The sequence below is a fragment of the Harmonia axyridis genome, chromosome 4 (genome assembly GCF_914767665.1).
Source record: "Harmonia axyridis chromosome 4, icHarAxyr1.1, whole genome shotgun sequence".
Lineage (NCBI taxonomy): Eukaryota > Metazoa > Arthropoda > Insecta > Coleoptera > Coccinellidae > Harmonia > Harmonia axyridis.
Genome location: NC_059504.1, coordinates 1,514,731 through 1,527,438, shown reverse-complemented (window position 1 = coordinate 1,527,438; position 12,708 = coordinate 1,514,731). Strand labels below are relative to the sequence as shown.

The window sequence follows — 12,708 nt, the reverse complement described above, 5'->3', positions numbered from 1 at the left end:
GGTTGTCTTGAGTCATTTGCACCAATAAACCTTAATCCACATCGTCAAGCCAGAATAATAAATTGTCTTCTGCATGCTTGGATAATTTTTTCTGCTTGAAATATTTAGTAATACCCTCAGAGAAATAAAGAAATATTTTATTTGTCTATAGTAATATCATTGTTCAAACAATGGTATAAGGGTGAGACACACTCAAAATTCAAAATAAACCTGATAATCCACTTATATGAAAAAAGAATAGAAGAACCATCAGAGTTTATTTGAAATAATATATGTACATTATACAAGAATTAATACAGAATAATGATTAAATAAAGTTTCTCAGTGCAATAACTAAATTACTTTCTCTGCTTTCTACTCGCCCAAAATGGATCTAGACTACTTAAGGGATCATTTTCTGTTGAATTTTCTTTAGATTTCTCTCCCTCGATTGCCTCAGAGGAATTAGAAACATTAGCTGTAAAAAAAAATTATTAATCAGTTGCTACCAATAAAGAGTAAAGATAATAATACAATCAAAAAGATTTTTATGTTTTATGAATATTTGTCAGTTGTATCATATTTTTGTTCAGATTTAGAGACAGAATTATTCAGTTGTTAATAATATGAAGATAAATTACCATTATCAGAAACGATTTGTTTCATGTAGGCCAAGAATGCAACATAAGCAAATTTCAGGTGTTCCCTGTCTCTCAAAATATTCTTGCGGAAAGATGTTATCTTATTCGCCAGAGAAGTCAAGTCGGGTAGAGTCACACTGTTGGTAGCTTCCAAAATAGCAAAGATTAACAAACAAGCAACACCGCTCCTTCCAATTCCGGATGAACAGTGTACGACGATGGGATTTGAAAGCAGCTTCTGCTGCTGATGCAGGTTGATGAATTCTTTGACGAAACCTATGAATGGAACTGAAGAAGCTGGAAGTAAACTGTGGAAAAATAAAAATCATATAGTGGAGTTTTTTCTGGAAATCTTTCGCAATTCAAATGTTGTACCCTTCATCAAGCCAAGATTTTGCTTCAACTGTATTTTTCCCCTTGAAAATGCAATATTTTATCCGCACACGAAATTCTTTTTATGCATATTTTTTCAAATAACAAAAGTAGCTACACTCACAACGCAATATCTCACAAACTAAAGTTCGGACTGCTGTCAAATTTTTACACGTATCGTTTGAAGTTTGGTACTAACTAAAAATCATATGGATTTAATACTAGCATATGTGCATCAGACCGGGGACTTTTCAATTGGCCTAATAAAGGGTGTTTTTTTAGAGCTATAGAACTTTAAATTGCAATAAAACAACGATGGATTATTCGATTGACATGAATTTTATTTATCCGCAAGATAATCTTGTGGCATTACATTTTAAATATGATTTCTGGCATATGACCGCCACGGCTGGCTCGGATGTAGTCCAATCTGGACGTCCAATTTTCGATGACTTTTTCCAACATTTGTGGCCGTATATCGGCAATAACACGGCGAATGTTGTCTTCCAAATGGTCAAGGGTTTGTGGCTTATCCGCATAGAAAATAGTCTAGCGGTGTTAAATCACAAGATCTTGGAGGCCAATTCACAGGTCCAAAACGTGAAATTAGGCGGTCACCGAAAGTGTCTTACAATAAATCGATTGTGGCACGAGGTGTGTGACATGTTGAGCCGTCTTGTTGGAACCAGAGCTCCAGGACATCATGGTTGTTCAATTCAGGAATGAAAAAGTTAGTAATCACTATTGACTGTAACGTTCTGGCCATGATCGTTTTTGAAGAAGTACGGACCAATGATTCCACCAGCCCATAAAGCGCACCAAACAGTCAGTTTTTCTGGATGTAACGGTGTTTCGGCATACACTTGAGGATTAGCTTCACTCCAAATGCGGCAGTTTTGTTTGTTGACGTAGCCATTCAACCAGAAGGGCGCTTCATCGCTAAACAAATTGAAATGGACGTAGTGCGCGATACGTATTCCGCACAGAACCATTATTTTCGAAATAAAATTGCACTATTTGCAAGCTTTGTTCAGACGTGAGTCAATTCATGATGAATTGCCAAACCAAACTGAGAATAAATCACTTGACAGCTGTTAAATCGGTCGCCATCTTGAACAGTAAAGCCAACTTAAAGTTATATACCTCGAAAAAAAAATTAACGGATACTTACTTCTCAGGCCATTCTGTGAATTGTAAATGCACAATAGTCGCAAATTGCTTTTTGTCAGGAATACTAATCGAAATCAATCTTTCGGTCCAATGAGTCTTCACAGTAATATTCTGCAGGCATATCACCATATTACCAACATAAATATCCTTCCCTTTTTCTTGAGGCCAATAAATTTCTCCTTGGATCTACAACAACGGAATAAGTTTAATAAATACACCAAGAACATTCATAACCTAAAGAAATTGGAACAAGTTAAACTGATTCATGGCATGACGAACAATTATATAAAGTCAAATTATAGATTTACACTAGTACTAGTGTGTGCATAGTTATAACACCCGAGATAGAGGTACCATCAGAAGTGAACTCAGGTTTACAAGGAAAGCCCAGGACTCCCCAATTTACCGAGCAATAGAAGCATTTAACCAAATACCACCAGAAATAAAGTATATAAGAACTAAAAAAAAACTTTAATATTAAGCTTAAGTTGTACCTGAAAGATTTATTTTGTTTAGTTTAACTTTGTTGTTATTTTGAATATTATATGAAGGTGTGTGAATAAGTCTTTCCCGTTTTTTGTAAGAGATGGCTCCACCAATACTGTGCGAGTATTTAATGGTTACATATGTCATAATCAAAGCTTATTCATCTGTCAACAATTCCACACTAACACATTAGTTGAAATTTTTTCGCATCATAAATTTTTGAAATCGTGAAAATGTCGAAATTTGAGCCGAGTCGACGTCATTTGCGGGAAGTTTCACTTTATTGGTTCAATTTGAAGAAATTTGCTGCCGAGGCGCATCGGTTGCTTCAGGAAGCTTATGGAGAAGGTTGTGTCGATGATTCAAGTGTTCGCGGATGGTTTCGACGCTTCAAAAGTGGCGATTTCGACGTGGAAGACAAGGAGCGTTCCGGGCGGCCGCAAATCTTTGAAGATCAAGAATTGGCGACTTTGCTTGATGAAGATTCGTGTCAAACGCAAGAAGAACTTGCTGAAGCATTGGGAGTTGACCGAACAACCATTTCCAAGCGTTTGAAAGCCATGGGAATGATCCAAAAGCAAGTAAATTGGGTTCCGTACGAACTGAAGCTGAGAGACGTCGAACGGCGTTTTTTCACTTGCGAACAGCTGCTTCAGCGACATAAAAGAAAGGGTTTTCTGCATCGTATCGTGACTGGCGATGAAAAGTCGATCCGTTACGATAATCAGAAGCGAAGAAAATCATGGGGACTACCCGGCCATGCATCATCATCGACGGCCAAGCCAAATATTCATGGCGCCAAGCTCATGCTCTGTATATGGTGGGACCAGCTAGGTGTGGTTTACTATGAGCTTCTGAAACCGAATGAAAGGATCACAGGCGAGGTCTATCGACGACAATTGATGCGTTTGAGCCGCGCACTGCGAGAAAAACGGCCACAATACTCCGACAGGCACGACAAAGTTATTTTGCAACATGACAATGCTCGCCTACATGTTGTACAGCCGGTGAAAACATACTTAGAAACGCTCAAATGGGAAGTCCTACCCCACCCGCCGTATAGTCCAGACATTGCTCCGTCTGATTACCATCTCTTCAGATCGATGACGCATGGCCTGGCTGACCAGCACTTCCATTCCTACGAGGAAGCCAAAAAATGGGTGGATGACTGGATAGAGGCCAAACCGGTCGAATTTTTTCGCAACGGGATTCGTATGTTGCCAGAAAGATGGGGAAAAGTTGTAGCTAGCGATGGCCAATACTTTCAATAATTCATTTGTAACCATTTTTTCACAATAAAGGCTCAAAATTTGAAAAAAAACGGGAAAGAGTTATTCACACACCTTATATTATTTTTTTGTATATTGTTAAATAGGTCTTGTCACCAGTACTTGTACTGTATAAGAGGTCAAGAATAAAGAAGTAAATAAAAAAAAAAAAAAAGAAACAATAATCTTAAAAATTTACCTCGTTGTCACCAAGGACACACAGAACGAATTCAACGTGTTGTTCCAATATCATAGTCCAAAAATCAGCCACCGTACTCAGCAATGGCGTTTGGGTGATTATAACGGGTGGAACGTAAACTGAAATGTCCTGAAACATATGTACGGTATAAATTTATAGCAATTACGAATGAAAAGATGTGATTACCTTGATATAAGAAGCGTTAATATAATCATCTACGGTCGATTTTAACACGATCCTAGAATGGTCATAAGGAAGAATATCCGGGAATCTATTTTTCATAGGATAGCACCTAGCCACAGATATATTCTTGCGTAAACCATCACCATCTTGCGTGTCCTGGATCTCTTTCCACTTCAGGTCTAGATTCGTAGAACCGCTCAACGTTTTATGACTCAAAACGTCCACAAACTTCTCGTATTTATCTACTTCGTTAAGGAACGTTTTCTTTACAGTTTCATTATCCAAAGCCTTACTGGGCATAACCTTAACCGTATAATCCGAAGTTTGTGGACTCTTTACCTTCTCTACTTTATCCGAAGCATTTTCAGGCGACAACGAACCGATCGAAATGTTTTGAAGCTTCGAAGCGAGGGCTTCCTCTTTTTTCTCTACCGGTTCGATTTTTTTCTGCTCCGGTTCGAGAGGTACCTGACTTATCGAGAAATCTAGACCTGAAAGTAGGTCGATCGTAGAGGATTCCTTCTTGGCATCTGTCGTCGGTGCTGCAATGTTAATATTAGATTGGACAGGGGGGTTTGAAATGTGAGGATATTTGCCATTGTCGGTATTTTGCACACACGGGGGCGATGTCAAACCCCCGTTGCTCGATGAAGTGTTGTTCGGGTTGTAGGAGTAGTTCATCCCCGCCTGGGTGTACATGTAGCTCGGGTTGAATTGGTTCGGTGCAAGGAGGGATCCAGCCCCGACATAACCTTCGCTGTATTGGGACTGGTTGTAGGAGACTGGTCCATATTCTGAAGTTATAACCTCTTGACCGGCCTGGTTGTAATTCTGTGCCGAACTGGTGGGATAGTTGCCCGGATACACAAAGGCTTGCTGAGAATCCGTACCGTAATAACTCAGCTGGACCTGGTTAGTTGGATACGTCTGTGCAGTTCCGTAGGTGGCGCTGTAGATTCCAGATGTTTGATCGGGCTGCGATGTAACTTCGGTGGTGTGATACCGGTTGCTTTGCACCGTTGCCAAACCGGACGACTGGAAATTCTGAGACGTGGCATATCCGCTGGCATAAAAACTGTTCGAAGCACTTGGATCGTACTGCAAATTCGGAGAATCCGAAATCGGCTGATTCATTTGCTGGTAATGAGTTGGAATGTACGAACTGTATTGAGACATGTAGGACTGAGGGTTCATTTGGTTGTACAATGTTTCTCCAGGTTGACCCATATTTGCGTTTGGGGTATTCATCTGTGGCGCAAAACTAGCATTCATTGCAGCCATTTGACCGTAAGGAGACTGGGTCAAGTTGGCATCTGCTGAACTCATTTGGTTGAAAGTAGATGGACTACTGCTACCTTGATTCAACTGAGGGAAACCAGCAGTACCGGACATTGGTACATTTGAACTACTCGGTGGATTCAACTGGGGGAAACCTGCAGTACCAGACATTGGTACATTTGAACTACCCTGGGGGAAACCTGCAGTACCGGACATTGGTACATTTGAACTACCCGTCGGATTCAACTGGGAGAAACCAGCAGTACCAGACATTGGTACATTTGAACTACCAGAATTCAAATGAGTGAAACCAGCAGTACTAGACGCAGCAACACTTAAACTACCCGAGTTCAACTGAGGGAAACCAGCAGTACCGGAAGTAGCTACACTTGAACTACCTGGATTCAACTGAGGGAATCCAGCAGTACCAGAAGTAGCTACACTTGAACTACCTGGATTCAACTGATTCGAAACAGCCGGAATGTAACTGTTTCCCCTGTTGGCTTGGCCCAAGACACGATTTTCGGTAGAAGTAGGTCCTGTTTGAGGTGGTATATCGGTTTTGTTCACAGATGTGTTAACAGATTGAGCAGCGTTGTAATACCCGTAAGCTTGGGCATTATACTGTTGATAAGATGCCTCGGCAGGTAGATTCGGGATTGGCTGCGATGGATAAGAACCTCCGACAAACTGGTTAGAGCCTCCAAACTGTTGACTTTGAATGTGTTGGCCGGGACTGAATTTCTCGTTCATGTTAGAATACTGGGAATTTTTGTCTTGCGTATAATAGGAGTTGGTCGGCATTCGGACTCCGGAATCATAAACGTCGTTGATTTCAGATCCAAGCGGTGTCGGTCTGATACCTGGAGGCCACACTTGAGCATCGTTAGCTGTGGATATGTTTCCCACGAAATTGGCACCCGGGTAAGCTTGTCCGGGCACAGTTTTAGAAGGCGTTTTCTTTTTCATCGAATCCAGATAATCTTTCAGTTTGGGGGTGTTTGATTCTGTCAAATTCGATTCCGGTTTAACGGGTGGGGCTATTTTGGACAACATCTGCTCCCTTTCTTCTTGCTGAACCTTGCAGGAGCTTTTTATCCTCTGAAGCAGTTTGGTGACGTTAGTTTCTAGTTTAGTGTAGAATTCTATGCCTTTGGTGGCTTTGGAGAGTAAATCTTCGTAACTGTCGTAGGAAGAAACCAAGGAATTGATCATCGATTGCCTCTTGGATACCACACCCTGCAGATATCTTCTGGTATTGGAGAATCTGGCGTATGCGTCTATGAAGGCCTTTATGATGTTTTCCTGAGCTGCTGTGTTCTGCTCGATCAAATTTGTCTGGAAAAATCGTGGAAATTCAATGAAAACTCCCATGCAAGCCTAAATTTGAAAAGTATAGGGTGTTTTTTTTCGAGGTATATAACTTTAAGTTGGCATTACTGTTCAATGGCGACCGATTTAACAGTTGTCAAGTGATTTATTCTCAGTTTGGTTTGGCAATTCACCATGAATAGATTCACGCCTGAACAACGCTTGCAAATAGTGCAATTTTATTTCGAATATAATGGTTCTGTGCGGAATACGTATCGCGCACTACGTCCATTTTATTGTTTAGCGATGAAGCGCACTTCTGGTTGAATGGCTACGTCAACAAACAACACTGCCGCATTTGGAATGAAGCTAATCCTCAAGTGTATGTCGAAACACCGTTACATCCAGAAAAACTGACTGTTTAGTGCACTTTATGGGCTGGTGGAATCATTGGTCCTTACTTCTTCAAAAACGATGATGGCCAGAACGTTACAGTCAATGGTGATCGGTATAGAGCCATGATTACTAACTTTTTCATTCCTGAATTGAACAACCATGATGTCCAGGAGCTGTGGTTCCAACAAGACGGCGCAACATGTCACACAGCTCGTGCCACAATCGATTTATTGAAAGACACGTTTGGTGACCGCCTAATTTCACGTTTTGGACCTGTGAATTGGCATCGAGGATCTTGTGATTTAACACCGCTAGACTACTTTCTGTGGGGCTATGTAGAGTCATTGGTCTATGCGGATAAGCCACAAATCCTTGACCATTTGGAAAACAACATTCGCCGTGTTATTGCCGATATACGGCCACGAATGTTGGAAAAAGTCATCGAAAATTGGACGTCCAGATTGGACTACATCCGAGCCAGCCGTGGCGGTCATATGCCAGAAATCATATTCAAAATGTAATGCCACAAGATTATCTTGCGGATAAATAAAATTCATGTCAATCGAATAATCCATCGTTGTTTTATTGCAAATTAAAGTTCTATAGCTCTAAAAAAAACACCCTTTAAAGAGAGAAAAAAATCTCACCAAATGTTGATGTTTCTCCAACTCCTTCGTAAAAATGTCCTCAACTGTTTGATTTGCCTCTTTCGTGACCAGCACGCGTGTTATGTCGTCCGAATGAAGTGCGTCCCTCAATTGGGCCCACAGTATGCTGCGCTGAGTCCTCATTTCGTCAACTTTGCTCAACAGCATTTCCACTTCTTTCAGAGACGACTCATCGATATTAGCTGAAAGAATTTGATAAAAATTAGCAAGATCTATCTATAACAAATAAAAATTGCAGTGTCGATCCAAAAATCGTCACAGATCTTACTTTAATATTTCAAATTTTCATGGGTTCCGAATAACCTAACCTAATACACAAAAAAATGATCTACCACAGGTTGATCTCCTCCAGACTGAGGTACCTCATTAATTGTTGGGGAAATGCATCAAATAAATTATTAACAAGGTTACAAGTGTTCCAAAATAGAACTATAAAAATATTATTGAACTATGGCATGTTAACACCTACATCAATATTATATAAGGACACTAAACTTTTGGACATTCATAACCTAAAGAAATTGGAACAAGTTAAACTGATTCAAGGCATGACGAACAATTATATAAAGTCAAATTATAGATTTACACTAGTACAGGATGTGCATAGTCATAACACCCGAGATAGAGGTACCATCAGAAGTGAACTCAGGTTTACAAGGAAAGCCCAGGACTCCGCAATTTACCGAGCAATAGAAGCATTTAACCAAATACCACCAGAAATAAAGTATATAAGAACTGAAAAAAACTTTAATATTAAGCTTAAGTTGTATCTGAAAGATTTATTTTGTTTAGTTTAACTTTGTTGTTATTTTGAATATTATATAGTATTATTTTTTTGTATATTGTTAAATAGGCCTTGTCACCAGTACTTGTACTGTATTAGAGGTCAAGAATAAAGAAGTAAATAAATAAATAATCTCTATAGGAGTAAAAACTTACGATCAGGCAATTTCACCGAAGGCATAGTCTGCTGCAGTTGTGCCAAAGGTTGCGACAGCGTTTTCAAATTTCCAACGTGAGCCACCATCGCCCTGTGTAAATTCTGATTAGCCTCATTCGCTTTATTGTGAGCTTCTCTATATTTAGCCCCTTCTCTGGATAAATCGGTGGCGATTATGCTTGGGGGCCTTTCTCCCACGGATTTCTGATATTCTTTTTCCGATTGTCCTTCTTCCTGAAATTGTGAATAATATCACCCTGTAGATTTGCAATCAAAATGAATGGAAACCTACCTTCAACAGATTCTCGATTTCGTTCAACAATGATTCGACTTCGTGATAGCTATTGGACAGTTTCGTCATAGAACTGATCAGGTCCTGGATTGCGTTGGGTTTCGCAGACAAAGCTGCAGCTCGGTCGACAATCTCTTGGGGTATTCCTGTAGCTTGTCGCATCTGAAAGGAACCTCAAATTTTTCGAAAAATCCAAAGAGTAAACCATTCGAACCGACTTACATCATTTAAAAATTCGATCTGTAAAGACGACATGAATTCTGCCAGCTTTTGGTCCTTATTCTCAATCAGTTCCCCGTATTGTCTCAAGAGTTTTGCCTTCCTTTCACTGTACAGGGAGGACGCTTCGTGTGCCTCCATAGGGATCAACCTTGCGAACAAATCGGGTCCAGAAACCTTATAAGAATCGTTAGTAACATCACTCGGTACAAAAACACAAATATATCAGAAATATTGAAAGATAAAATGATTACCTCAACATCGGTTACGCTAAAAGGTATTCCTTTTACTAAGGAAGCACCGTTAACTTCAGGAAAAGTATCTTTATGCGGTATTTCCTCATGATATATGAAGTCGTTTTCGTTTTTGGCAGCCTTTTTCTTTCCCTCGACAAAATCTGAGGTAAAGGCCAAAGCTTCTGTTGTATCCTGGAATATAACGAGATTTGTAAATTGAGTTTTAAGTTTCGATAAGCCTACTTATTGATTTTAGGAAAATTATAATAATCGATAGTCATTGTAACGGGTGTTTTTTTCGAGGTATATAACTTTAAGTTGGCATTACTGTTCAAGATGGCGACCGATTTAACTGCTGTCAAGTGATTTATTCTCAGTTTGGTTTGGCAATTCATCATGGATAGACTCAAACCTGAACAACGCTTGCAAATAGTGCAATTTTATTTCGAAAATAATGGTTCTGTGCGGAAAGTATCGCGCACTATACGTTCATTTTATTTTGTTTAGCGATCAAGCGCACTTCAGGTTGAATGGCTACGTCAACAAACAAAACTGCCGCATTTGGAGTGAAGCTAATCCTCAAGTGTATGTCGAAACACCGTTACATCCAGAAAAACTGACTGTTTGGTGCGCTTTATGGGCTGGTGGAATCATTGGTCCATACTTCTTCAAAAACGATGATGGCCAGAACGTTACAGTCAATGGTGATCGGTATAGAGCCATGATTACTAACTTTTTCATTCCTGAATTGAACAACCATGATGTCCAGGAGCTGTGGTTCCAACAAGACGGCGCAACATGTCACACAGCTCGTGCCACTATCGATTTATTGAAAGACACGTTTGGTGACCGCCTAATTTCACGTTTTGGACCTGTGAATTGGCCTCCAAGATCTTGTGATTTAACACCGAGAGACTACTTTCTGTGGGGCTATGTAAAGTCATTGGTCTATGCGGATAAGCCACAAACCCTTGACCATTTGGAAGACAACATTCGCCGTGTTATTGCCGATATACTGCCACAAATGTTGAAAAAAGTAATCAAAAATTGGACGTCCAGATTGGACTACATCCGAGCCAGCCATGGCGGTCATATGCCAGAAATCATATTTAAAATGTAATGCCACAAGATTATCTTGCGGATAAATAAAATTCATGTCAATCGAATAATCCATCGTTGTTTTATTGTAATTTAAAGTTCTATAGCTCTAAAAAAACACCCTTTACAATTAAAAATGGTTTTAATGGCAGTAGTTTTTTGATATTTCTTATGTCATTTGTGTTCAGTAAGTTTAATAGTTCTCCAAAGAAGCTTACCTGTTTTTTTTCTAATCCGGCTGAAAGTTTTCTGGCTACTTCCAACTGTTCTGCGGCTGCCTGGTAAAAAGCAACACGTTCCCCCATTTTCTGTTGTTCTTCTGACTGCTGGCCTTGGTAAAGGAGAGTGATGCTTTTATGGTATGCTACTTTGAAATTCAAATATTTCACCCATTCCTTAAAGATCCCCACTTGGACATAATCGCTGTAATTGTTCTCATCGACACCTCCTTGAAGCATTATTTGGGCCTTTTTATAATAATCCACTACTTGCACTGCCACTTTAGCTGTTGCGAAAAAAATTACACACAATCAAAATTAATTCAACTCAATATACATCTAAACCTTAAAACTCACCTATAATTGACGCTTTTCTATTGTCCATCATGCTTTTCTCTAATATACATTCTTGGGCTTGAGCTAGGCAAACTAGTTCCATAAAATGGACAACTTCGATAGCTGATATATAGGTAACCATCTGATAGTAATTCTCTCTCAAAACCTGCAATAATAAAACAATTCTTGCCAATATTGAAATTTTCACTATTATCATGAGACAGGTTTTACCTGAAAAGCCCATGCAGCGCACTGAAAATGAGTACAAGCTATTTTCATTCCATCAGGAGTAACCCTTTGATCTGCTGCTCCTAGTTGAGAATGCAATGCTCCTATATTATAAAGAATACTCATCAATTCAAATCTTATATCAGGTATAGCACAAGCCATAGTTGAGTAATTATCTTGCCTGAAAGAAAATCCACAACTTTATATTATATATATAGTTGAAGATCGTATGTTTCTAACAGGTGCTAATAAAATTGCTTCCTTTAATATTTCTCATTTAGTTGAACCCACCATGAGAAGTTAACTGCAGCTACTTGAAGCTCCTCCATGGGAAATCTTGATTTCAAAAAATGCAGCTGGCAGTAATACTTTTTCAGAAGTTGGATTCCTTCTACATCTATAGTGGGACGAACGGCTCCACCTCTCAGACTTTCCAAATTATGTATCTCATTATTGTAAGATTCAGGATCTTCCCCATAGAATTGGGCAATATACTTTAAAAAAATCGTTGTTAAAGTTTCTTTCTGGTTTTTAGAAAGGTAACAAAGGTAGATTTCAAGGAAATTGTGTTCTAACTTTGTACAGGAAAATACAAACCTGTTTCAATTGTGGACCAAATGAAGTTTTCTCTGTTGATACCTTTAATCGGAAACTTATCATAGGAAGTCGCGGTACAGCTTCCATTTTTGCGTATTCAAACTCGTCACAACATTAAAAAGTGTACAAAAAATTGAATGAGGATGTTACCATCCAGGAAAACAACAGATTAGACTTTGATACTCTTCGTAATTAAAAGTTTTCGGGTGAATATAATACTGTTGATTTAATAGTATAGCATTTTTTTTATTACTAATTTTTCTGAATTTACTGGGAAATATCCATTTCAATAGTCAGTTTCGGTTAATTGGCTCTTGTTTTTATTATAAAATTGGATTGACTGGATGATTCATTAGTGTCAAAAATGACAGGAATAATTTTGCTGACGATAAATCAGGCAGTGAATCAAAGAATAATCTTTCAATTTTTCATTTCTTCAAATTAGGTTTTATGCAAAAAATTTGAATTAATATAGATACAGAGTCCAACAAATTTTAATTGAAAGCCTTTTTTGTTTGAGATACAGTAAAAGAATTGATAAAAGGTGATGTTATTAGTATTCATAAGTAAAATAAAGAGTATATTAATCTGTG

The 12,708-nt window shown here is 38.8% G+C and overlaps 1 protein-coding gene across 3 annotated transcripts; it reads right to left on the bottom strand.

The window, feature by feature from the left end:
* Positions 1-240: 240 nt before the first annotated feature.
* Positions 241-12,500, bottom strand: LOC123678898 (tyrosine-protein phosphatase non-receptor type 23). Of its 3 annotated transcripts, none has more exons than XM_045616165.1 (16): positions 12,116-12,500; positions 11,810-12,012; positions 11,522-11,699; positions 11,312-11,456; positions 10,955-11,241; positions 9,657-9,830; positions 9,406-9,579; positions 9,184-9,345; positions 8,891-9,125; positions 7,931-8,133; positions 4,895-6,914; positions 4,302-4,840; positions 4,116-4,244; positions 2,164-2,348; positions 621-928; positions 241-457 (listed from the first exon to the last, which is right to left on the bottom strand). In XM_045616165.1, exons 1-16 carry the CDS (start codon positions 12,200-12,202, stop codon positions 339-341), a joined length of 5,148 nt encoding a protein of 1,715 aa, XP_045472121.1. In that variant the 5' UTR covers positions 12,203-12,500; the 3' UTR covers positions 241-338. The 3 variants fall into 3 exon arrangements, with proteins under 3 accessions (XP_045472121.1, XP_045472120.1, XP_045472119.1); XM_045616164.1 differs by having other exon boundaries at positions 4,302-5,974; positions 6,029-6,914; positions 12,116-12,484; XM_045616163.1 differs by having other exon boundaries at positions 4,302-6,914; positions 12,116-12,484.
* Positions 12,501-12,708: the final 208 nt, after the last annotated feature.

Bases quoted from the DNA above. Each gene is read 5' to 3' on its own strand.
- LOC123678898 (XM_045616163.1), bottom strand. From the start codon at position 12,202: ATGGAAGCTGTACCGCGACTTCCTATGATAAGTTTCCGATTAAAGGTA. The intron at 11,700-11,809 runs GTGGGTTCAACT...ATTTTCTTTCAG, and splicing joins GCTGCAGTTAACTTCTCATG to GCAAGATAATTACTCAACTA. The intron at 458-620 runs GTAATTTATCTT...TTTTTTTTACAG, and splicing joins ACAAATCGTTTCTGATAATG to CTAATGTTTCTAATTCCTCT.